At 34.6% G+C, this 26,991-nt stretch overlaps 3 protein-coding genes across 7 annotated transcripts; 2 read left to right on the plus strand and 1 right to left on the minus strand.

Moving 5' to 3' along the window:
* The first annotated feature begins 907 nt into the window (after positions 1-907).
* Positions 908-5,963, plus strand: LOC126732579 (probable NAD(P)H dehydrogenase (quinone) FQR1-like 2). The gene is made up of 2 exons (XM_050435520.1): positions 908-2,037; positions 5,505-5,963. The coding sequence occupies exons 1-2, from the start codon at positions 1,487-1,489 to the stop codon at positions 5,731-5,733; spliced, it is 780 nt and encodes a 259-aa protein (XP_050291477.1). The 5' UTR covers positions 908-1,486; the 3' UTR covers positions 5,734-5,963.
* Positions 5,964-7,278: 1,315 nt separating this feature from the next.
* LOC126732580 (aminopeptidase P1) lies at positions 7,279-16,861 on the plus strand. The gene is made up of 16 exons (XM_050435521.1): positions 7,279-7,607; positions 7,929-7,992; positions 8,233-8,372; positions 8,904-9,188; positions 9,334-9,456; positions 9,711-9,986; positions 10,924-11,010; positions 11,193-11,260; positions 11,888-11,954; positions 12,869-13,003; positions 13,167-13,247; positions 13,915-13,969; positions 14,111-14,215; positions 14,310-14,381; positions 15,184-15,308; positions 16,544-16,861. Exons 1-16 carry the CDS (start codon positions 7,515-7,517, stop codon positions 16,703-16,705), a joined length of 1,938 nt encoding a protein of 645 aa, XP_050291478.1. The 5' UTR covers positions 7,279-7,514; the 3' UTR covers positions 16,706-16,861.
* Positions 16,862-23,726: 6,865 nt separating this feature from the next.
* Positions 23,727-26,539, minus strand: LOC126732581 (anthocyanidin 3-O-glucosyltransferase 5-like). 5 transcript variants are annotated; one of them, XR_007659504.1, is made up of 3 exons: positions 25,003-26,539; positions 24,178-24,381; positions 23,727-23,972 (listed from the first exon to the last, which is right to left on the minus strand). XR_007659504.1 is itself a non-coding variant. In XM_050435524.1 (2 exons), exon 1 carries the CDS (start codon positions 26,420-26,422, stop codon positions 25,019-25,021), a length of 1,404 nt encoding a protein of 467 aa, XP_050291481.1. In that variant the 5' UTR covers positions 26,423-26,539; the 3' UTR covers positions 23,727-23,972; positions 25,003-25,018. The 5 variants fall into 5 exon arrangements, 4 of the variants coding, with proteins under 4 accessions (XP_050291481.1, XP_050291482.1, XP_050291480.1 ...); XM_050435524.1 differs by lacking the exon at positions 24,178-24,381; XM_050435525.1 differs by having other exon boundaries at positions 23,727-24,314.
* Positions 26,540-26,991: the final 452 nt, after the last annotated feature.

Here is a 26,991-nt window from a genome sequence, read left to right on the forward strand (position 1 = left end):
TGATATATTTTTTAACAAAATTCTATTTAGATTTCACGTGTGGAAAATTTTTTTTTTTGAAGAGGACCCTCCACTGTTGCCAGGTATTCACTTTTATTGTTGTATGTGTTGCTCAACAAATTATTAATAGTTTATATTTTTCTTTTCATTATTTATTTAGAGGAAGATTTTTTTTTTTTTAAAGGACTTGGTAGTTCATATTCAAATTTAAAGATAAAATGAGAAAAATAAATAATTCATTTAAGATTTTTGGGAATAAACCAAATATTATCATTTCACATTCATAGGAATCTTAAGAAATTCCCAATGAAATCAAACATAAAAATAGTTACGTCCCTAGGCATTTAGATTGTAAGGAATCACATTCCTAGGAATCTGGATACTAGGAGTAATGTGGAATTGTGGATTTCTCCGTACCAAATGCCACATTAGTATTTTTGTGAGACATATAGGGTTCAAATTATTAATATGTTTATAACATTTTCACAATAAATTCTAAGTGTCATATTGTTACTGGTTATTATTTGTAGGCAAAAAAATTAATTTTAGTGAAGGGTTCAAATTAGAACTAATAACAATTCACCTTCTAAGATTTGTTATGAAAATATTGTAGATGTAACATTTCTCTTTCATGTAATTATTATTTTTTTAGGGTGCAATTTATAGGTTTGGATCCTTAAAAAAAGAGATTGAGATAAGGTGCAATAAATTGCAACTAATGCAATTACCCACTTTCATCTCACAAATCTTTTTACTTTCTTAACTTTAACTTCTTTACTTTTTTTATTAATAATTTTTATTTAATGATTGATATGAAAAATAATTTATTTTTTTAACTCTCAATCTCAGCAATCCATTACAATCGCATGTCCTAAGTATTGCACCTCATAGTCAATCCATTATGGAGATGAGCCCTTATAGTTGACAGTTATTCACTAGCGAATGAAGGAAGACCTGAAAGCTGGAAACAGCTCATCTCTTCCACCAATCGCGAGAAACAAAATTCAAGTATAAGCCCAAATCTGTTACAAAAACTAAAACTGCCAGCCCACCGTACCTTTTCTTTATTGTCCTTATCATTTCCCCGTTAAATTTGTCAATCGGCTTTTCTAATACGAGACAATTCTCTATTTTCAGACTATTCCCACTACGCCATTTTACTCGTACTGAGTCAGTAGAGTACATAAGAAAAATAAAATAAAATCCAAACGGAAAGCCTTAAACGACGTCGTTTATTTGTAGTCGTTAGATTGTCCCCTCTCAGATATTTCACGGTGCCGCAGAACCAGTCCTACATGGAAATTTCCCAAAATTAGATTATTCCAGAGTTTCAACAAAAAAATCTCACATCTTAAAACCTCAACAAATCCTAAAGATTCACAGAGAATTAAGGAAACCATTTTTCCAAATCCATAATTGGATTTTGATCTTTTATTTGTTGTCTGAACTGTGTCTGAACTCATTACAGAATTTCCATAATTTTTTGATGGGGAAAGGAGGTGGCTGTGTTCCGAGCAAGAAGAAAGTCCCTTCCACGCTCGATGATCAGCGCGTCGCTAGGGACGCGCCGATCAAGATCGAGGAAGACGGCGCCACCGCCGAGCCAAACGCCGCCGCGGGAACCGCCGCAGAAACCGCCGCGCCACCTCTAGCTGCGAAGCTGAAAATCTTCATCGTGTTTTACTCGATGTACGGTCACGTGGAGGGGCTGGCTAGGAGGATGAAGAAGGGCGTGGACGGAGTTGATGGGTTGGAGGGGGTGCTGTACAGGGTGCCGGAGACGCTGTCAGGTGAGGTGTTGGACCAGATGAAGGCGCCGCCGAAGGCCGAGGGGATCCCTGAGATCACGGCGGCGGAGCTTACTACGGCGGATGGGATTTTGTTCGGGTTTCCGACGAGGTACGGGTGTATGGCGGCGCAAATGAAGGCGTTTTTCGACACGACTGGGCAGCTCTGGAATGAGCAGAAGCTTGCGGGCAAGCCAGCCGGGTTCTTCATCAGTACCGGCACCCAAGGAGGCGGTCAAGAAACCACTGCGTAAGCTTTTTTTGCTTCATCAAAATATTGAATGATCATTATGTATTTGTGCCTTTTATCTGTTTGAAGAATTGCCTCTGTGGTGTATGTCATTCAAAGATAACTAAATTTATGCGGAGTTTAGACTTTAGAATAGAAGAGAATGGAAAGTAATGAAATATTTATGTCTCTCTTGGAATCGAAAGGAGCTAAATGAAATATTTATGGGGATTTCGATAAAAAAAAATTTTAAAACGTAATTTATTTCTTTCAATTCCTTCCAATTTTGTGGGAACTAAAAAAGTAGGATTAAATTTCCTATCAAGCTTCCAATTTCCAAAGGGATTGAAAATAATATTCTTTGAAAGTTTTTTTTCTTTCCATTACATTCCCCCTATGTTCGCTCTCCCAAACAACCCGTTAAGAATTGGAGACCATGATCATTATTGTATAACTCATAATGGGATTGGATGAAATCTTTGTGTAATGTGTTGTTAATGTGATCTTAGTGCTTCTAGTATTAATTAATGATTACTTTGTAGTGTGATCTTGTGCAAGTATTAATGACTGCTATCTAGTGTGATCTTAGCGTTTCTAGTATCAATAACTACTTTCTACCGGGGAAAAAAAAAAGAGAATGTGTCTATCTCATAGTTTCAAGAATGTGATTTACCAATTTAAAAAAAAAAAAAAAGTTTCAAGTATGGGATTTGGTAGATGATATTATAGGGGAGGAGAATGAGGAAAATTGGCTTAGAATTAGCTTTGTTGATATGCTCGGGAAACGTGAAGTTATATGTGATAAATTTTGGGTTATCCTTTTGTTTTCTTGAAAATGAGAATTGAAATGCTGTCAATGTGGATTAACATATTAAGGGTTATTGTTCCCAGAAACTCTTCAGAAAGGTTTCGGGTAACTTATAGACACAGGAAAGCATGAAGTGCTTGTTCCATCAGAAGTTTGACTATGTAGTTAGCATGATTTGCTTCATTTAGTGGAATTATGATATATGTATGGTAAACAGACATGGGAGCATGATTGATAGCACTCAGAAAATGGATGTGTCTTATTATGTTAAAATCTTGAGGCCTACCTTAATAGTTGTTCTTTAAAGGCACTGTGGTTGTCGTTGAGAAAGAGATATATTGAACAAAGGGGAAGTTACATGATTATTTTGTGTATAGTTAGGGTCACTAACATTGGCTATTCTTCAATAGAGAAACATCAGCTGGTTTTATTCTTGTGCTTAGTTTTTTGAGTTCACCTTGGCTATACTTCTGTTGCCCTAACGACATATAAGTTTTGGCAAAGCTTGGTTTGAAATCTGTGGAGGATACTATACAACATTTAATAATAAAGGGCCTACCATGCATCTTTAAGGATGCGTTTTGTTCTATGGCACTAATTCCACTGTTTTTGTCCGGCTGTAGAAATGCTAGTGTGCTGCAAACTTGATATATAGCCACAACTGCACATGATATATATGTATTCCACACGACAATATCATACATTTGCACATACCTGACGTATGTGATGAAAACTATGTATTAATAATTTTTTTTTCTCTTTCTTTCCTCAAACGGGTTACTACACTCTATATAGAAGAATGTTGTTATTTGATTCTGCTTAGGGGTGTTCATCAGTTGCTGCGATCAATTTTTTATTTATTTTTGATAGGTAATTAAAATTTATATAAATCAAAAAGGGACACCCAAGTATACAGGAAGTATATTGGGGTTGACAATCAGTTACAAAAATTGCATAAATCTAATAAATCAACAACAGAAAATAAAGAAAGATTCTTCATTGTTGATAGCCAGTCCAATAATGTTCTGAAAAAGAATAACTTGAGGTCAAGCATAGATCTCTCGGTATCTTCAAAACTCTTACTGTTCATTTCCTTCCAAATGCACCACATCAAGCAATGGGGGATAACCATCCAAACATGACCATTCCAATGATGACCGAACCGACCCTGCCAGCAAGCTAAAAGTTCAACAGATTTTGGCATCACCCAATAAACACCAAACAAACCCAAAACCATGGACCACAAGTCTGAAGCAATAGGACAACGTAGCAATAGGTGATCAACAGATTTGCCATTACATTTGTACATATAACACCAATATGTAATCCATACCCTTTTCTTCCTTAAATTGTCAATCGTCAAAATTTTACCCAAAGCAGTAGTCCATACGAAGAAGGCCACTGTGATGCTACACAACCTGGTCAGTTTTGCAAGAAACCAAACTGCTGCTACACACTCTAGATGTTGAAAATCTGAGCTTTGATCGGTGGTTTTCCATCAGTGTGGCTAATCAATGTTGCTGGTGAGCAAAAAAAAATAAAAAAAAAAGAGGGGGGAGGGGGGCTTTTTACATAATGCCACTGCAAAAAAAAGGGATTTTGTTGCTAGTGATTTTCTTGACAAATTGGTGGCAAGCTTAGGTAGTGGGTTTTTTTGGTGGCCGATATGAATGGGTAGAGAGGTGGATGATAAGGGGTTGGCCAAATGTGGGAAAATGATGGGAGGTGGCTGAGGGGGAGACAGTGTGCTATTCATTGGTCTTCAAAACCTCCACCAAGGACTCTGTTGATTCTTTGGTTATTTCAAACAGCCCTTCCAGTCACTGCTGCCAACATTGTCAAAAATTGCCATTGCCAGTTGGCTTGGCATGGGTTTGGTTGGATGGTTAAACAGCCCTGGACAGTGGACTCCTACTGTCAAAGCAAATAAGTAATGGTTTTTGCCATCTATTAATATGATTTTAGTATGGATTATACCCATCCCAAAAAAAAAAAAAAGAATTTTAGTATGGATTATGGCATTCATCATATGCCTTGAAATGAGTAAAAGACTAAATTTTATATGAGATTTTGAATTTGAAAAACAGAAACTTCAGAACCTTGAAATTTTTGGGAGTATTTACTTTTTCTTCTTATCCTAATTTTTTGGTTGAACTGTTGTAAGATGGTGTTACAATTGTTTCAGCAGTGAATGGAAAGTGATGCTAATTACAGGTAGTTCCAAATATCAAAGTTAGATACAAATCAAAGTTCCCTTTAGCTTTGCTTTCTCTTATTTGGACACTTAGCTGCAGCTCTATCAGTGTCATTTAGATTCAGACCACCAAATCTTGAGGATTTAAGGCGGTGTTCTTTCCCTTATGGTTTGATTTTGATTTTGGTTTTTGCTCCTCTAGAGTATTTCTGTAATTAGAAAATGAAAGATTGTTTCTCTGTGTTGGTAAAATACATCTGTGCATTGGAATTCTAGCTTAAATTTTTATTGAATATGCTCTCCTCAGTTTTGATGATTGTTATAGACTAGTAGAAATAGTTTGATTGGATTATGTATAGGAGTGCCCCCCTACCAAAGAAAAAAAGAATTGGTATTTCTTTGGAACGAGTGGCACAAAAGGTTATATTAGTTTCAATCATTTGAAAGGATATATTTAAATAGTTTTCATTCTGCTATTGGCTGCAGTTGGACAGCAATCACTCAGTTAGCACACCATGGAATGCTATTTGTTCCTATTGGGTACACCTTTGGAGCTGGTATGTTCAAGATGGACTCCATTCGAGGGGGTTCTCCATATGGTGCTGGAGTTTTTGCTGGTGATGGCTCAAGACAACCAACTGAAACAGAGCTGGCGCTTGCAGAGCATCAGGGCAAGTATATGGCTTCGGTAGTCAAGAGGCTCAGCGAAGGATGATGATCACATACTACAGTTCTTGTGTATACATTAATTCAAGTTTATATCAAATCATATCCGTTCAATTTGTGATTGGTCTTTGGACTCTGCTTATTGCAGTCAGTTTTTTCTTCTATTTGTTCTCTCTCGCTACCTCCTTTCTTCTTTCTGTCAGTGTTACTCTTAAAAAAGCTGTACATGGTTTGAAATTCTTCCATTCGATTCATCAAATAATAATGCCAAATTGTCAATGTGTGGTCACGTTTACATATATATATATATATATATATATATATTTTTTGTGTGAAATGTAATTGAAATGAGGAGCTTATTTAATAAAGTTTCACTTTTTACAATTCACTAGATCCAGTTTTTTTTTTTTTTTTTGCTCGGTAATTGCGGGGGATAGAACCCCCGAGCTAACGGTTATAGTCGGAACCAGGTACCACTAGGCTACAAGGCCCGGTGGTCACTAAATCCAGTTTTGATTCAGGTATCTTGTCTCCTTTATCTTTTGTGAGCTATGAATGAAAAAAGGTCAATTTGTTGAGAAACTGAAGCATGATAGAAGCAGGCAACACGGTGAAGTTAGGATGGCAATATGACATTCACTAGCAAATCAAGAAATATTTGTGGAACTTATCATGGTTTTCAGTGGTCATGCTTAGAAATTTAAGTAGTCCATGCCTTTTCCGTGTGACCTAAGTATATATCTCCTGGTGATTTTGGGGGTCTCTCAGCGCTGACGACTCCAACAGGGACGTAGGTGCATAAGAGTAAGTAATAGATTGACATTTTTAGACCCTTGAAGGTAGCTGATCAACAAGCCATTGCTACAATTAGCCTCTCAATCAAACGAACCAGTTAAGTGTTTTAGAAATGATAAATTAGTTGAACTCGAAGCAATTATTATATACCTCCCTTCCAAGACTCCAAAATAAACCCCGAAATTATGGCGTTCACAATGAACATTGAACATGTTAAAATTTAGAAAATGATAAATTTATTGAACATTATACCTCTTTTGCATATCGTATAATTGTATTGAATCATATATATATATATATATTAGTGTGTATCTTCGAATTCAAAGATATGTGAATTTATTTTGAGTTAGTGTACGTGTACATTTTAGAGATTTGGTCAAATTTTGTTAAGTCTAACAACCTAAAAATAGAATGTTATTTGACAATTACATTAAAAATACTTGTAGGTAGGTTTTAGCCGAGTTACAAGATTTTTTATTTTTATTTTTAATTTTTAAGTATAAAGCAACACATTCTCAAAAAAAAAAAAAAAAAAGTATAAAGCAACTGATATGAAAATGATAACACATAGAATAGTACAATAGTACACGAGTATGCACATACACGTTATGGTGAGGAGAATCTGGTAATAAAATTTAACGGAAAGGAAAGGACAAACAAGGAATTTTGAAAAATATAATAACATTAACAATAATAGTAAAACTTTTTTTTTTTTTGAGAAGAACAATGGTACCATAATAGTAAAACTGAAGGCGACAAATTTCCTATAAAAAAAGGTGAACGCAAGCAAATGAAAGAATTTCCAAAAAGATAGCAGAGCCAGAGAATAGAAGAGCATCCGCATTTATCAAAAAAAAAGAAAAAGCATCCGCTTCGCTTTTTTTTTAATCAACGAATCCAGATTAGAATTAGATACAATAATAGTTTCTTCTTCTATCGCAATATAAAAACAACGTTCGCTCTGTAATCCGAAACTCCAAATTGGTCACAATCACAATCACAAACAACACAGTAAAGAGAGAGAGAGAGAGAGAAATGGCAGACACTCTGAGCGCTTTGAGGTCTCTAATGGCTTCTCACTCCCCACCCCTCGATGCTTTGGTTGTTCCGTCCGAAGATTATCATCAGGTTTCTCTTTCCCTCTTTCTTTTTCAATTTTTCGCAATCAAACACTTCGCATCTTCTAATTTGGAAATTTAGAATTTGATGGAATATAGAAATTAATTAATTAATTTATTTTATATAACAATCATGATTCCGATCCATTTAGCACTTCAGAATTTGAATCTTTCATCGTTTATGTTATTTCTTTTAATTTTAAATCTTGAATTTGGCATTATTTTTTTATTTTTTTATAGCAGCACACAATTTAACATAAACAGTATTTCCATGTTACTGATTAATAATAATATTACTATTATTTAATGTTTAATTTGATTCTTATTGCAGAGCGAGTATGTATCGGCACGGGACAAAAGGCGTGAATTTGTTTCTGGCTTCACCGGAAGTGCCGGTCAGTTTTAATTTTAAGAAACAATCTTATTCAATTATAAGTGTTTTCTTGTTTGAATTTTGAATTTTGGAAATGTTATTAGAATATCTTCACTCTGTTAAAATGTTGAGAGTTTAGTCCAATCATTAGCTTTCACTTACAAGGTTTGCATCTTTACATTTGTTATGAATTGCTAATATGTGATTAGATGCACTTTATGCCTAAAATTCACTACCCTTTTATATTTGGCTTTTCGTTCAGGTTTGGCACTTATAACAATGAAGAAAGCACTGCTTTGGACCGATGGACGATACTTTTTGCAGGCTGCAAAGGAACTTAGTGATCAATGGAATCTCATGCGTATTGGAGAGGACCCGGCTGTAGATGTCTGGATGGCAGATGTGAGTAATTACGTTTTTAAAATTTCCAATGAATTGGTCTTGAAGGTTAAGGTTATGAACAATGTAAATTTTCCGGAGAGAGCTTTATTATTCTATATTTATGCAAGTTAAGTCACCTTCTTGGAGTGGATCACTCCACCTTGTCTTTCTACTGGAACTTTTGAATTCAGACTGTTACAATTTAATCTGACATTTCATTTGAATTTTTTTTATCATTGTTACTATCATATATTTTATTGATTTTTTTCCCCTGGGAATTGGCTTCGTGAATCTTGTTCTTTGTCTTATATATTGAGCCAACTTCAATTAGCATGTGATTCCAATATTTATTAAGAATGTCTTTTCATTTCTGTTGGCTTTGTTCTGCACTTCATTTTACAATTTGCTATAGAATGATTCCATTTAATTAATTATTAGCTTTATTGGATAATTGTTTTGATGGTGTTACACATACTATAGATTTCGTTGTTCTTATGTTGATGTATGCATTGTGTTATATATAAAGTGGATTTTATGCTTCCTTTCTTTTAGAATCTGCCTAAGGAAGCGGCCATTGGTGTTGATCCTTGGTGTGTGTCAATAGACACTGCAAAAAGATGGGAGCATGCTTTTGCCAAGAAACAGCAGAAGCTGGTTCAAACTTCTAAAAATTTGGTGGATGAAGTCTGGAAAAATCAGCCACCACCAGAAATTAATCCTGTTATCATACATCCATTGGAGTTTTCTGGTCGTTCTATTAAAGACAAGTTGAATGATTTGAGAGAAAACCTTAAGCAAGAGAAAGCTCGTGGTATAATCATCACAGCACTTGATGAGGTGAGTCTTTCTAAGCTTTATATTTTTTTCTGCTGTTATTTTCTTCTTGTTGAGAATTTCATAAAATTTGGGCCTCTGACCTGCATTTAGATGCTTCATCTTTGACTTTTTCATGAAAAACATAAGTATAGTTGCAATTGTGCAGGTTGCTTGGCTGTATAACATTCGTGGGAGTGATGTGTCCTACTGTCCAGTTGTTCATGCATTTGCTACAGTAACATCCAACTTAGCTCTCTTATATGTGGACAAGAGGAAGGTGTCTTCTGAGGTCAGTTATAAAATTCAATTTTTGATATCTTCTTGCACTGTCCTCTAGAGAGGTAAACAATGGAGCAAACTTATGATACTGGCAGTTAATTATTCTCCTGTAACTGATATCAAGTTTAACTAATATTGCATCTGATAATGGCTGTTGAAAGCACAGTCATTCATTTCCAATTGTATTTTTGTTCCAAAATTCAATTACAAAGTGTTGACCTAATTAAATTGATAGACTTTTTCTGACAATTGTGTTGTATACAGGTGCTCTCTTATATGGAGGAGAATGGAATTGAAGTTAGGGAGTATGGTGCAGTGAGCTCAGATGTGGCCTTGCTTGCATCTAATCAACTCAACACTTTGTCTGCCGTTAAAGGAACTCAAGCTGAAGTAACAGGAAATGATACAAAGGAAATGAAAAATGAGCTTGAACTTATATGGGCTGATCCTACTTCATGTTGCTATGCTTTGTATTCAAAACTGGATGCTGATAAGGTTCTTCTGCGGCCTTCACCTTTGGCCCTTGCAAAAGCTATTAAGGTAGTATATGCAATTCTTATCCAATGAAGATGGTATATGGTTTGTTCTAGTGGTAATGGCTGAAGGTTTCCAATGACATAAATTAGCTGAGATTGTAGAAATTATTCCTTTTTTTTTCTTTTGAAATCATTTTAGCCTTTGTTTTGCTTTTTTTTGCTTTGTTTTGTTTTTTAGTTTGTTTGTTTGTTTTGGGGGAGGGGGGGAGGGGAACTTGGTGAATTCGTAGTTACAAAATTCAGGCCTTCAATTTTTTTGTTGTTGTTGGTAATTAGTAATTACACACACACGGTAGGTCTAGAACTTATGATTGATCCCTCACCACCTTGCTTTTACAAGGGGGAGAGGTGGTAAGTTTTCTTAAATTATGCATTAATTATGAATTTTAAATAATGCCCCCACTTTTAAACATTGAGGTCAAGAGTGGTTACCTCGAGAAGAGCCAACAGATTTTAGATTTAGGGAGGCTTTTGAAGCTACAATATAGGACAAAAGTGAAAATGCCTTCAAGAAAGTTTGAAGTCACCTTACTTCTTGTGTAAGGAGGATGAGTTCTAAGTGTGGCAATTCACCTTTCATAAGAAGTGGTTTAAATTTCTTAGACTATTAATATTGGTGGCAGACATTATTTTCTCTGGGGATGCTGGAAAAATCTGAATATTTTTTTTTTTTTTGGGTGGGGTGCGTTGAGAGAGAGAGCGCTAGACCTGGGAATATGCAAATTTTTTCACTTTCTAATCGATAAATAAAAGGATTATTGGCTTGTTTACAAGATTAAAAGTCATAATCATCTTTAGAGGTAGCTGAGCAATCAAATTATTTTATTGTTTAGTGTTCTTGGAAATATTTTTATAAACATTATTATATTTGTACCTTCTTAATAATATCTTTAGCAAATTTTTTTTTATTTACTTATTGACTAATTGTTATAATATTTTAGAACCCAGTTGAATTGGAAGGATTAAAAAGGGCTCATGTTCGTGATGGTGCAGCTGTTGTGCAATACCTTGTCTGGTTAGATCATCAGGTATATCGTGAAACCTATGATCTCTGAACTTTGTATTCTCTCTGGACAATATACACATACTCTCTCTTCTTGTCTAAGGTTTCTCTCTCTCTCTCATAGGTTTTTCATGCAATTTGTTTTCCAACATATGCAACAACTACTAAGGCCTGAAAATGATGCCTAATCTTGTTTTGTGTTTGCAGATGCAGGAGATATATGGTGCTTCTGGTTACTTTTTGGCGGATGTAGGAGCAAAGAAGAAAAAGCATTCGTGAGTTTGTTTTTCTCATTGACTTTGGTAGTTCTTGTCATGGATTAAGTCAGTACTTGAAGTGAGATGTATTATGGACCAGATATAGCCCGATATGTTATTTCAGTAGAACGTGATGCACCATAACTTGTTGGTACCAATATTGCATTTGTGTTTCACACAGTATAATTGCTGATACTGTTACATGAACAAAAACTTCACCTGGTAACAGTAAGTTTTTGGACGATAATGCATGGTAAAATGACCTTTTGTATACTCATGGCAATAGGTTCCATTGTCATAATCTTACATTATGCTAAGAAACAATGAACATATGTACCAAGGTTGTCCCCATATATGTTCAGAGGTCTTGGCACATACAAATAATGTACCTAATAATAGAAGAAAAAATTATGGCCCCTTTGACATGAATTGACTACTGCTTAGTCTTCACAAGTGGAGCATGTGCTTTTGATCCCGTTGATCACTTTTTATTTGTCATAACAGATAGTTTAGTTTGAAATTATGTGCTATGTGGTATTGGTTCATTTTTGGTTGGAGCAAAGAATGCTGTGAATATATCTGCAGTGACGGGTTCACATGTTTCTTACCCATATTTTGGATTGTTCTTGCAATGAACTATGACAGGGAAACCATGAAGCTAACAGAAGTGACTGCAAGTGATAAGCTGGAGGGTTTTCGAGCTTCAAAAGAGGTAATATCAACTTCATGGAGATTTTATTTTTGTATTAATTAGGCAATTGAAGTGTCCATTAAAACATGTCATATGGAATTAAATTTTGGATTATATCCTTTTCTGAAGCAGCCAAACCTCTTCTGTGTGATCTGGACTATTCTCTTAAAGAAATGGTTCATGTTGTTGTATTATTTTCTTGTTGATAGAAGCTCCCCCCCCCCCCCCCCCCACCCCTCTCTCTCTCTCTTTCTTGTTTCCTCCTTTTAGTGTGAATCACAGTCCCTTAAGGCTGTCATGAAAAAGGTTATCATCCAATAAACTATAGCTTTCAAAAGAAAATCTATGTTTCTGATGTGCTTTGTAGAAGCAGCAGCAAATCTATGCTCATTCCCCTCAGTATTTGTTTGGTGCATAAAGCCCATCCTTCCCATCACTCCACCAGCCTCACCAGGGGGGCTGATTCTGTTGTTACTGAATCTTGCATGGCTTATTTCTTCACCCAGGGAAGTTAGAGTTAGGCTTTTCTTCTAGTGTCCTTGAAATATTATGATACCGCATCTTAGTTGGGCTGCCAATGCCTCAAGCAGACATTAGAGATATCCAATGTCAGTAGTTATTTTCTTATTAAATCCCATGATTTATCTTCTATTCTTTGTTAACAAAATGACTGATTCTAAAAAAAAAATCCCATGATTTGAAAATGGAGAAGATTTTCCTCATTTCATAATATTTTGAAAGCATGATTTTAAGCATGAATTGTTCTTTATAAATTTAGTGAAGAATACTTAAGAAATATAAGGATAGGAGGTAGGGAAGAAAGACCCTGATTTGGTTGCTGGAATATGAACCATGTAATGCTGTTTCATTTGTCTTTCTGTCTGTTTGGTTCAATCATTCAAGTGATAGTGATGTTTTTTGTGTTATGTTTTCAGCATTTCAGAGGCTTAAGTTTTCCTACTATTTCATCAGTTGGTCCCAATGCGGCAATTATCCACTATGCACCACAGGCAGAAACATGTGCTGAGCTTGATCCAGACAGAATCTATCTTTTCGATTCGGGAGCACAGGTTTGTCTACTATTTTACATGGTTGTTAAATCAAAACTATCATAAATAGTTTGAATATTAGCCATAGCTTAATCCAATAAATTACCTATTTTGCATTTTAGCGTACTGAAATAATCTTGATGCTTCTATTTCTTTATTGATAATGTTGATTTCATCTTTGAAGTATGTAGATGGAACGACTGATATAACAAGAACAGTACATTTTGGAAAACCTTCAGAACATGAGAAAGCATGCTATACTGCAGTAAGTGTCTTCCATTGCTCTCTGTGAAGATACTTTGTTTTGAATTTATGTTGACTTTGGTCATTTTTGTTTGAAAGTTGACTGCACTTATTCTGTCTTAATATGCTTGGGTCTGCCAAAATCTTGTCCCTGGTTGGACATTTGATTCTGGTGGAGCAAGTTAATAATTGTGCTTTATGGCGTCCTTTTGTTTGGCCTAGAAACGGGTGCAATGGGATATGGGAACCACTCAAAAAATTGAAATGCTTGGATATATAAAATTATAAATATATTTATATCAAATTTAAAGCAAAATCAGAATCCAAATTAGTTTCTAGTTGTCTTCTAATTTTGTGTCGTGTTCAATTTTATCATATTAGATTATATGTGTTCAATTTTATCATATAGATTATATTAAAGTTGATGCACAATTAAAATCCAAACTAGTTTATGATTGTTGTCTAATTTTGTGCCACGTGTCCAATTTAGAGAGAGAGAGAGAGAGAGATTTCTCTCTATTTTTTCTTCATTTCTTCAAATTTCATATTCTTTATTTTATATAGGTGGTTAAAATGCTTTTGCACCCTGCTTTCTCCTTTGTAATCATGCATGCGTGTGTTTGTATATGTAAGATGATCCATATGTTTGATTCTTAAGAAGTTGCTTAATTTGTTGCATTTCATTTCAGGTCCTCAAGGGTCATATTGCTCTAGGAAATGCTCACTTTCCTAATGGAACGAATGGTATTGCAAGTTCCAACCCCCCTCTAACCCCAATATATTTATTTATTTTCATATTTGAATGAGCATCTCTTTTAAGTGTGTTATTGTAGATCTGCCCCTTTTGAAAGTAATGGAAATGCCTACATCTGCTTGGCTTTTCAGGTAATGCCCTAGACATTCTTGCTCGAGTTCCTTTGTGGAAGTATGGTCTTGATTATCGACATGGTACTGGTCATGGAATTGGTTCTTACCTAAATGTTCATGAAGGCAAGTGATGAATGACAACACTGGCTGTTTGCTATTCCCTACCTAGTTTGTTTTTTAAATTAAAATACTGGTTTTTTTCCACTTTATTGTGCAGGACCCCATTTAATTAGTTTTAGACCACAGGCACGGAATGTTCCACTACAAGAATCCATGACCGTAACAGATGGTTAGTTTTATTGTCATCTAATATGTACATTACTATTTTTACCAAACATATTTTTCCCCAGCTGTATATGTCGTGTATACTTGGGTGACTCTCTTTTTTAGTGTTTGAATAAAATTTTTAGTACTTAACCAAAAAAAAAAAAAAAAAAAAACAAGAAACAAGAAAGTATTACATTTCTGGGGATAGCCTTGTGGACTGCCCTTTTTGTTTTGTTGATTCTTCTGGGGAATCTGGGTAGAGTGGTATACATAGAAGTCCATGCTTATTGCTTAGAAAGATTTTTTATGGTAAACACGAGGGCATACTGCTTTTATCCTTTTTAGCAACTAGTACTAAAATGTTCAAGCACCTCAATTTTGCTGTATAATTTTATTTTGTTGTAGTTTATTGGGTTCTTTTTCTTGCTGGGCAATCTGCACAGCTGGGGCATGTTTGGTCCAAGGACTTTGGGATGATAATCAACACTGGTGCATTAGAAAAAAAATGCTCCCAAGACTTGCAGTTATAGGGTTTTGATTGATATCCTGGTGGTGCCGGCATCCACTGTTTCCAGTGTCTGTGGTTCAAACCCCACCTCCTCCCTCCCCCACTATTTACCTAGCCAAAAAAAAAAAAAAAAAAAAAAAAAAAAAAAAAAAAACTAAAACTAAAAACTAAACAAGAAATTTGGTATCTCATGACTTTATGCTGGTTCTGGATTTTTTTCCTCCAACTCAGTTCCTTTAGTTTTTCTTGAGAATAGAAATGCTTTTATACTAGACTATTGCAACTTATTACTGTACATTGGATTTGCAATTTTCAGAACCTGGTTACTATGAGGATGGGAATTTTGGTATTAGGCTGGAGAATGTGCTCATAATAAAGGATGCTGGTACAAAATTCAACTTTGGCGACAAGGGTTACTTATCATTTGAGCACATAACATGGGTAAGTTTGTGATAAATACATACATACATACCAACGACAAAAAATGTGATACATATTTAAAATCGCCCAAATTTCATGTGTTTGTTGTTAACCTTTTCATTTGTTAATTTCAGTCTCTCTTCTAAAGTAGAGATACGTGTCATATTGTTTTGAATTGCAACTGATGAAGAAGCATGCACAAATTGACTTGGCTAACTCAGACATGTCAACAATTAGACATTGTTGGTTTTAACTCCCAGCCGCACTCTTATCAATTATCATGCTCTCTAATACGCATTTTCTATTTTATTCTTATTATTAATTTTTTACTTATGTATGGGTTGCTCAGAATGCCAGTTGAGCTAAAGTTTGTTTGTGTCTAACACCCATTGTTGTGTAACTCATTCCAAATGTTGATGTTCTATTGACCTGACCCAGTCCTATGCCAAGTTTTTGTTGTTTTCCCTGTAAATAGTAATATACTCCTCCCATCCCAAATTATTAGTACTCTATTTTATTTTGGGATGTTCCAAAATGTAGTCCTCTTTGAAAAGTCAATAAATAAATTTCCTAACTTACCCTCTACTTTATTTAAAAAGTCAATATCTTTCTTTTACTAGAGTTTAAATTAAGGAAAGTTTTGGAAACTTGTACCGTTTTAACTAAAAGAGAATACATTGAATTATGTTCCTTTAAAAAGTTAGATTTTCTAAATATGGGCCAACAATATGGGATGGAGGGATTGTAGTATTTAATATGCCTTTTTCTTTCAAATTGTCTTCACTCCCTTTCATTTTATAGCTCTCAATGTGAAAGGACTGCTGTTGCAGGAGTATAGATTATGATAATATGATTCTCCCTGGGTGTTACTCCTACATTTATCTGTAAAAGTCAAGAAGCTAAGGCTAGATTTCAAATTTGTCCTAGAAAAGTTTAGAGTTATGGTATTTGCACAAGCCATATAGGATACTAAGGTTTTGAGCAAGTAGAATTTCTCTCAAGCTTTGTACTCCTGTGTAGTCAAGTATTCGTCTAGTGTTTGATTGGTTTTGAAGTATTAACTGTTCTTTCATCTCATACACGAGCTCACAGATTTTGACCATTGTAATCCTTTCTATGCCACCTTGAATTTTTATCTTGGGTTAGATTAAGAGGATCTTCTCTGAAGTTGGAACAGTTTAATGTGACATTTGCATTGCAACGATAAGTATAGTTAGCTAGGCTTTCTAGTATTTGATGATTCATTCTATTTCCAGGCACCGTATCAGAGAAAGCTGATTGACTTGAGCCTTTTAATTCCTGAAGAGATAGATTGGCTAAATAGCTACCATTCGAAGTGTAGGGATATCCTTGCCCCCTACTTGAATGAATCTGAGTCGGCATGGCTGAAGAAAGCCACAGAACCTATAAGCATTTAAGGCTATGGAAAAGAGACTGGTGCTTAAGCTTGTGATGTACAAGTTGATTTCAATAATTTGTTCCATGTCTTTGGACCATTGTATTTTTTTTTCTGCTTGAATCAATATGTTAATGATTTTTTAGAAGTTTTAATTGAAAAGTTTATATTTACCTTTTGTTTTTTGGTATTCCAATTGGCCCAATTCCAAGAAGGTAGGATGGAGAAAGTATTTTTGTTTATGATGCATTATTGTATATTATATATACATGTGGCCAATCCTTACTAGCTAGTATGTTGAAGATCGAAAAGTAAATAACATATGATTAATACAAAAAAATTGGTGAACACAATTAAAAAAAAAAAATAGAAAACATGTATTCCAATATTAATTTAATAAAAAGTTACTAAGTGATATAACATTGAGAAAAATTACATTAGGTGTAACTTCATCTTAACCCTCTCTCTCTTTCTCTCTCTCTCTCTCTCTCTATATATATATATATATATATTGACACTATAATATAACGGGTTGTTCTCTATATTTTGTCACACTCCATAATAATTTCTTTATATGATCTTTTGGAAATGGTTTTCCCTCCTATGTCATCCATTATCTTCCTCACCATTTTCTCTATCTTCTCACAAGGGCAAAGTTTGCTCTAGTCCGCCTATAGACACCTCCAAATCCACAATCACTTTCATAATATGCTTAAGTGTCAATTTATGATTAGATTACATCACTTACACAAAGGACCATTGGAACTTGGTGAAAAGTGAAATTAAGGTACACCACTCACAAGTTGATAGTCACTTAAGCATATTGTGAAATTGGGTGTCTCTCAAGTTTTCCAACTACCACCTGAAACTCCTCTATAATCATTGTATCATTCATAGTTTGCTTTGAATATAGTGTCTAAGATAGGCACATCGTTGACATTATTGTTTAGTATTGAGTTCCACCCACAAATAGAATATTTTGAGAGCATAATAAATATGTATTACTTCCTCTCACGTATAGTATTTCACTAATTATATTCGAGATGGAACCCATTATTTACATGAGATGAGAGAATATACATTATAATATTTCTAAAGTATTCTATAATTTCCCGAATTGATGGCTAGATATTAGCATGTGGACTCACTTCCCGACAACCAATGGATAATTTCTGCCCTTGTTGGTTTTCAAATCCCCCACCCCCCCCCCCCCCCCCCCCAACAAAAAAAAGAAACCCAAAACAAAACTAATCTTCCATATTATGGTATTTAGAATGAAACATTATGATATATGCATAAGCTTCTTTTTCGATTTTTGTTGACAAACATTGTTCGAACATCGATAATCTTAAAGCATTCACATCAGTAGGTGTATAATAGAAAAAGATGTCAAATTTACACATTTTTACTCAAAAACTACCCACGTCAGTTTATTTATAACACTAAATATTTACATTTTTGCTACAGTAAGTCAATATCTGTGTAAATATATACGACAACTGTAGCTTTGTATTAAATTTTTTTTTTCTTTCACTTCTCCCATTAGACTCTCTCTCTCTTCCTTCTCTATCTTCTCTTCAATCCCAGCAAAATGCTTTGCAAATTCATCAAATCAATACAAATCATCAAATTCATCAAATCTAGATCACAAACTCATCAAACCCATATACAAATCCATATGAATCGTCAAACCTAAAAGAAGAAGCAACAACAAAGTAGCAGAGGCGAAGAGGTGAGAAGTGAGAGAGTATTCTTTTGAGAGAGAGGGATGAGAGGCAGAGAAGTGAGGCGAGAGAGTATTGTTTTGAATCTTTTGATATTTGAGAGAGAGAGAGAGAGAGAGAGAGAGAGAGAGAGAGAGAGAGAGAGAGAGAGAGAGAGTAAATGAAAATGAAAATAATAATAAAAATAATTATTTAAATAAACAGAATGTATAATAGATAATCTGATATAAATGTTTTTGAAAAGTGATTGCGTAAAATAGAAAAAAAAAAAAAGAAAAGAAGTTCTTGTACTAAAATAGACAGAAAATTTTAGACAAACGGATGCAAATGCTCTTAGGAACATAATATGTTAAAACAATTAATGCATAATGTAGTGACTTAAAAGGGAGGTCTTGCATTTTATGAAATCCCACATCGCCTAGGGAAGCACATGGGGATGTGCCTATAAGGAGTGACATTCCTTTAATGTGTAGAAGCATTTTTCCCCACTGCTGTGTGCTTTGGGGGAGAATAAAACCGTGAGGGGTATTAAAACCGTGAGGGGTATGAGCCTCAAAGCTGACAATATCTACACCGTTATAGACTTTCTTGGGCATTAAAAGATGCATGCATCCAAAGCTCCTTCAACCTTATTTTAGGACTTGCAGGTTGAGCTCACAGTCTTTGGCCACTTGAGAGTTGAGACAATGAATTATACGAGGAGCCACCCTTGCTCAAAGCATTTATAGGCTTTTAGCATTGTATACTCGAGCTCCTTGATTCTAGCCCTCGTTTCCATTCCTTCTTTTTCCCCCATGATCTTCCTAACCAGCTTCTCTAGACTCTAGCTCCTCTCTCCCCACAAATCCCTTCCATCGAATAGCCACACCAAGCTCTTCGGTCAACATCGAAGTGTTTATTTTATGTTTCATTTTCGATAAAGTTTAATATATCAAAATTAATTCTTAAAATATTACACACAAAATGAGTGTTCTACATGAGCCATATAAATAATTTCTTACTAAAATTAAACTAACAGCGTACACGCACGTTGCATAAGATATCAACTAGTTTATTTAGACGTTGGATAAAATGTGGTTTTATGCAAATCAGTTAACTTTAATAAGATAAACTGCCCTATTTACTTTAAGTCATTTTTTATTTCATATTTAAGCAAATAAACTAATAATTAAAATGCACTATCAAATATTAGTGACTAAAATAAAATAAAATAACAAAAATATAGTAATGGATATCCATACATGTTTTTTGATTAATAAACAGATTGGCAGGTGTGTACCCACGCATGTTGATTACTGAAACCAAAAGATAGTCATGAACATACATTAGTTATTTTATTTCTAGGTTCCAGTTAATTCAATTGGTAAAATTGCTTATTGTTGAATAATAGATTTGAGATTTGATCCCATCTACACCAAAACACTAATCAATATCTTAATATAATGATAAAAATCAATTATTAAGAACGAATATCATAAGTTGAAATTATCTCTAAAAAAAATAGTTATTTTATTTAAGAAATAAATATTCATTATTCCAAAAGTACAATGTGTTAATACTCATTCCATTTACAAAAAATTATAAAATACTTTGGGAATGCAATAAAAATGTATCCCTCCTCTAACATAAATAGTAGGTCCTATTATCAATTTATTTTGCAATTGGATTGCGAATTATAAGACTATTTGTTTGTATTAAGTCACTTGATTCATTAAAAAAGTCATGTAACTAAAACTACATATAAACAATCTCTTTAATTGTTGTTGGAGCAAACTAAATCTAAACAAGTTTGAATAACTTTTGATATATGTATAGGGATGATATTATATTACACCTTTTGTCTCAATGTCGTGATATATATTGAACACATTGCAGTGAGATTAGGTACATGCACCTGATGCAATTGTAATCAATAGTTGAGATTTGAAGTATTAAAAATTGAAAAAATACACAATTTTCCAATCTCAACCATTAAATTAAATAAATTTTAAAAAAAAAGTAAAAAAAGATTGTGAGAGAAAAGTGGGTTAATTGCATAGGTGATCTCAATCCGTACACACTAATGTCTAGAAGTGGTCTAATGTTGTAGCTGCCTGGTACACAGTACACTAGTTGTACAGATCGAATGGTGGTTGCAACGGTAAGTCTTTGCCATTTGCTGTTAAAAATTAGAGTAGGAAAGAGACACCTGCGGGAGAATAAGAGCATTAGTATGGGTGGTGTTAAAAAGGTATATTGCTATTTTTAGCGCACCAAACAAATTTATAACTACAAGGAAGAGCTAAAGTCAAATAATTTGACTCCATAGCCACAGCTACAGTGCAAAACCAAAAGTTTTTGGTTGTGCACTGTAACTCATAGGTAATAAAAAAAAAAAAAAAAAAAATATATATATATATATATATATATATATTAAATTGTGTTCACTCTGTTTTATATTGAATATATTAGTGGGTTCCAGTTACCTCAACTGATAAAGTTTTTGATGGTTGAATGAGAGATCTGAGGTTCAATCCCCGTCTACACCAAAAATTAATTGATGTTTTGGTCTGATGATAAAGAGCTATCATCAGTGGTGGAGCCAGGATTTCAATTTAGGGAAAACAAGATTAAAAGAGAAAAGATTGAAAGTAAAATTATTCTAAAAAATAGCAATTCAACATTAGTAACAAATAAATAAGCAATTATATGCTAATGTAATTGTCATTTGTCACACACAATCTAATACAAATGTAAACTTTAAAATTTTTTTTTTATATACTTAGTTTAATTTACTCAAATGCCCTCAATGTGAATAGTTAATTAATGATAATCAAATTGGGAGATTAACTTGAATGCGTACAGTTTAATCATTTAATTTGATGATTTCTTCAAAGAAATTGAAAAAATAAATCAATACAAAGTGTTAAGAATATAGCAATATGCCTACAATTGTCAGGAATGCTGTTAAAAAACTAAATAAAATTCAATTTTCTTCTTTAATTCTTCTAAGCAGTTAAAATTTTGGATTATAACAAAAATTCAAAATTTGAAATTGTGAAGAGAATGAAGAGAAAGATTAGTAGATGCTCTAAGGTTTCCTTTAACAATTAGTCTAGAGTCACCATTTTTTTTTTTTCTTTTCACAATCATTGAGTTGACAATTTGTAAATGTAGACAATAAAATAATGTCAATGATAAACCAAAATGAAAATAAATAACATCTCAAAAGTTGTGGAATTTGTTGCGGAAAATATTTTGTTTATTAGCATTGCTTGCTTTTTAGTAGCATACTTCTACTAACATGTACAAAGGCATGGGAGAGTTTTTTAATTTTTTAAAAATTTGTGGGATTGGCACCTGCTATTCAATCTTGATTCTCTCTAATCATCATTAGGAGTGGATGTCATAAGTTGAAACTTTCTATAAAAAAAAATTATTGAATTAATTATTTTATTCATGTGTTCACACTACTTTTTAGTGAATATATTATTTTATTGTAATTGATATATTATTTTATTATATTGTTTATATTATTTTATTGTGTTGAAAGCTAAAATAAAACCACTGATATTGAGTGTTTTGTAAAGTGAAAAGATAAGATAGATAAAATAACTTTTTGTGGAGTCATATTGCTAAAAGAGATGCTACGTCTACAACATTTTTACAACAAATCACAGGTGGTTAGTTGTTATTGGTTCAAATTTGAAACTAACTCTAAGATTACTTTTTTGCCCTAACAATAACAACCAGTAACAACCTACCACTTAGGATTTGTTGTGAAAATATTGTAAAAATATTGTAAACATATCATTTCTCTATTGCTAAATTTATGTTTCACCCATATGGATGCTCTTAAGGGGCATTCATTTATGGTTAAACAAGGAGCAATTTTTCCTCAAAAAAAAAAAAAAGAGCACTTTTATACTTAAAAGTGTCAATTTAATAGATAATTTTTGTTTTTTTTTTTTAAGGAAATTTTAATAGGTGATGTTAGTTACATTGTGTTACACCACTTACACTGTTACTTAAGCCGATCTCTGCTTATTTTTTGTCACAATTTTAAACCATATATCACTTCTTAACGATCAGTCAAACCTTACTTCCAAAGTTCGGCCCACTATATTGTAGGTAGTGGGTAAATCTGATCCAAACGGTAGATCTCCAAGATGGCCCGTTAGGGGGGCCACTAGGCCGGCTACACTGTAGGTACTAGCCTACTAGGTAGTGGCCGGAATAAAATATACAATTTACACACACGATGGAAGCATCGCAGACAAGGGGTTGTTAAAAACATTTGCTGGGGGAAACCTGATATGGGGTGGCTGAAGCTCAACACGGATGGGGCTGCAAATGGTGTGCTGGGTTTAGCCGGGGGCGGAGGTGTTGTAAGGGATGAGAATGGCAACTGGGTTATAGGCTTCTTTAGGAGATTAGGGAAAGCTAGCAGCTTTTTGGCCGAGCTTTGGGCTCTTAGGGATGGCCTTCTCTTGTGCCAACAACTAAATTCCCCCAAGATCATTGTGGAGTTGGATGCTAAGTCTCTTGTAGATGCTTTTAACAATCCTAGTTATGCTAATACTGTCATCTCCCCTCTCTTTGAGGACTGCAGACAGCTGCTGCTTCAATTACCCCACTGTCGGATCAAGCACATTTTTCGCGAAGCCAATGGGTGTGCAGATAGGCTAGCTAATATTGGCTGTGTGCAAGCTATAGACTTTACTGTGTATTCAAGTCCACCTGTGGACGTTTTATGTTTTGTTGAGGCTGATAGCCACGGCATTTGTACAAGCAGGGTCTGTCCTGCTGGCTAGTTTCTTTAATGAAGTTTTCTTTCTACCAAAAAAAAAAAAAAAAAAATAACTGAAGCGTTTTTTTTTTTTTTTTTTGCAAAGTGGAAACCAAACCTGTTTGTCAACGAGTCTAGTTAACTTTAATAAAACAAGAAAGTTAGTGATAATGGCCCATCTAACTGTTATCATGGATTCATGATTCTATGATTCCTACCGGGGAGGAATGTCGGATGTCATTAACACTTTGCTGAGTCTTTCTTTAGACAATGTCCCTGAAAATCTAGTTGTCACCGCCATAGTAATTATTCCCACCTATTAGCTCCCTCCACGCGTTAAATGTTGAAATACTGCCCACTGACATGATCTGATCTCTCTTCTGGAGAGAACTCAAATATCTCGCCCCATTTGTTGTAAGCAAAATCCTATATATACTCTATCATAAATCAATGCTAAGATTATTGTTAAGAGTATATTGTTCTCTTTAAACGGATCCCAATTATGAATTTACAAAATTTTAAAGAGGGAAATATTTTGCTGCATACTAATATGCAGTACAACAATTGTTTTTTTTTTTGGTAAACCAAGATATAATATTAACTAAGAAATAAGTCTATTACAAAACAAGTTAGCATTATCAAAAGCTAACAAACTTTCCACCACAGGCGGTGGGTTACAAAAAACTACAAAATTAGAGCCGGTTTGTGCTCCAAGCTTTGCCAAAGCATCCGCACATTGATTTGCTTCACGGTAGACATGAAGCACACGCTTGTTTGGGATTTGTTTCAAGAGGCTCCTGCAATCAGAGAGTAAAGGTTCCATCATGATATTTTCAGCTTCATTGTTCATAAGTAAAACAATGCTCAACGCGTCTAACTCAATGATAAGGTTGTTCACACCCATCTCCCTAGCTATATTCAATCCATCTCTTAATGCCCACAGTTCAGCCATGAAGCTGTTGGTGTACCCGATGCCTCTAATATATCCCTTCACCCAATTACCTTCATGATCGCGTAACAAGCCTCCTCCACCTGCTTTTCCGGGATTATTTAAGGCTGAACCATCAGAATTCAGCTTCAACCAACCCCACGGAGGCTTTTCCCATCCCACTAGAATGATAGATTTGACCGGCTTGCTCCTAGCTTCCAGCCCAATAGCAAAAAATTCAGTGCTATACCTCAAGCATTTTTTCCAACATTGATTATCTACAGTTCCGGTTGCATAATGAGTTATGTGACAAAAAAAAAAAAAAATGTCAAAAGGTCATGATTAAGTGGAACTTTGGACACATATAACTTTCTTTTTATTGTCACATAACCTATTATACAATAAAATCATTCCCTATTTTAAATTGACTAATCTTGTATTTATAATAAAACTCTTAACTTTGAAATGGACTATTTAAATAACGAATGAATTAAAATAAATGAATATCTATTTTATGACCTCATTGTCTACAAACTCACACAATTTAATTTTAAAAAGTCACCACAAGCATATAATATAACCATATATACATATAGTTTACATATTCCTCACAAATGTATTCTTGAGTAACTGCAGCAAGCAATCGGTAACAAAATAAATAAATAAAAATGATAATAGAAAGAGTGAAAAAAAGTTATAATCCACAATTTCTTAAGCATTACTTAAGATACTTTGGGGGCGTTTACATGTATTTAAAAATTAAAAATATGTTTCTAAAAATATATTTTTAATTTTTAAATAATATTATACGTATTTTTACATATTTTTTTACCCACAAATATTTTTAAAAAAATATAAATAACGTTATTAGAACAAATCTTAATATTGTAATTACGTACTGGTGGCTCATACAGCCTACTTCACTTTCTGACGCTGCAAGTTCTTCTCACATTGCTTTACCAGTTGAGCCAATGCATTGAAAGAAGAACCACCCTCAGCGCAAGCCTTTTCCCCACTGTCTTTAAGTTCCTTAACTCTAGCCCTCATTGCCTTTCCTTCTTGATCCCCCATTACTTTCCTTACCATCATCTCAATCTCTTCTCTTCCTACAATTCCTTTAGTTGGTGCGATTTTGGGACGCACAGCCACTCCTAACTCCTCAGCTAGCATCGTAGCATTCATTTTCTGCTCTGCATATAAAGGCCATGCTATCATTGGCACACCATTTAGTATGCTCTCCAGCGATGAGTTCCACCCACAATGAGATAAGAACCCACCTATTGATTTATGGCCCAAAATTTCCGATTGTGGAGCCCATTGGGTGACCACTAGTCCCAAATTGTGGGTCCGTTCCAAAAACCCATCAGGCAAGTAATCCAAGGCATTACCACCTTTGTCCTTGATAGGCGGACGTAGCACCCAAATAAATCTCTTTTGGCTAAGCTCTAGACCCCAAGCAAGCTCAGTGATTTGCTGGGCTGAGAGAACCCCAGCACTACCAAAAGAAATATAAATTACAGACTCAACCGGTTGCTCATCTAGCCAATCCAGCAACTTGTTCTTTAAACCAGACGGTTTAACCGGTCTAACCAACGGTCCGACCGCATAAACCGGTACTGATCCGTAACCTTCTTGTTCTCTCATTGCTTTAAGCGTTGTGGTGTCCAAATCTTCCCAAGTGTTCACCAAAACCCCATCACTCTGACGCATCTCTAATCCAACCTGTAAGAACACACGGTATTCAAGCTTTGTCCGGTTCAGCAACGGGTCAACCACATCAGCTGGTCGAACCGGCATACAACCCGGCAACCTAAGCGGTTCTTTTTGAACAACGTATTCACCTTCTACTTCCTTGTCGAGGACAGGAACATATAATATTAACGCAAGTGGCAATGCAGAGGTAACAAATACGTACTTTAACATGTGAAATTCGTCAGCAACATCAAGTGCTGGTGTTCCGAAAATATCAACGAAGAGAGCTGTTGGGCTAGGATTCAGGGATGAGATTGCTGACCTGAGAATTGGATTTGTTTTGCGCATGATGGTTGTTAGCCTTGTGAAGATCGGATAATTGGGTTCGACTTTGTCTGAGATGTCCACAGGTGGTAGTTCGATGATGTCTAGGAGATTTTGAATTCTGGCTGATTGGATAAGATCGGATTCGCCGGCTGAGGAGTTGGATTCAACGACGACGAAGAAGGTGACATGGACGTTGTGATCGGCGACGAGGCGATTTCCGAGCTCAAGATCACAGACAAGGTGGCCAACGCCAGGGCTGGAGACAATTACTACGTGTGTTTGTGGCTTTGAGGTCATCATGGAAGTGAACGAGAAGAGAAGATGAAAAAGGTGCGTGTCGAAGTATCGATCGATGAAGGAGATGGATAGTTTATGGTACAGTGAGATGGGTATGTTAGATATTTTATAGAGGTTAGGGCCTAGGGGGTTGTGCCCTCCACTAATATACGTGGTTTGGATTAAATTATGACGTGGCATATTTTTGACCGATATAATGCAAAGATGATCTTATCCGTGAATGGGACATTCTATATTTCAAAAGGGAAATGAGAAGGATCTGGAGAGGAGAAAAGGGAGTAATACCTACAGCGGTGTTTATAAAAAAAAAAAAAAAAAAACTTACAGCCGTGTACCTTTCTCTCAGGTTTATTTATTAAATTTACAATCTGAGAAGAAAAAACATTATTTATTGCTTCAAAAATATCTAAAATTTTCATATAGAAAGAGGCATAAACGAAGTTGGAATGGATGATTACGTGTACTGAGTGCAGAAGTCAAGAAATAAGACCACCAATTTTTTTTGGGAAATGAGCAGCTTTTCTTTTTTAAAGGACCATTTGATACCGTTTGCAAAAGCCATTAATTAATTA

The sequence above is a fragment of the Quercus robur genome, chromosome 6, assembly GCF_932294415.1.
Source record: "Quercus robur chromosome 6, dhQueRobu3.1, whole genome shotgun sequence".
NCBI lineage: Eukaryota > Viridiplantae > Streptophyta > Magnoliopsida > Fagales > Fagaceae > Quercus > Quercus robur.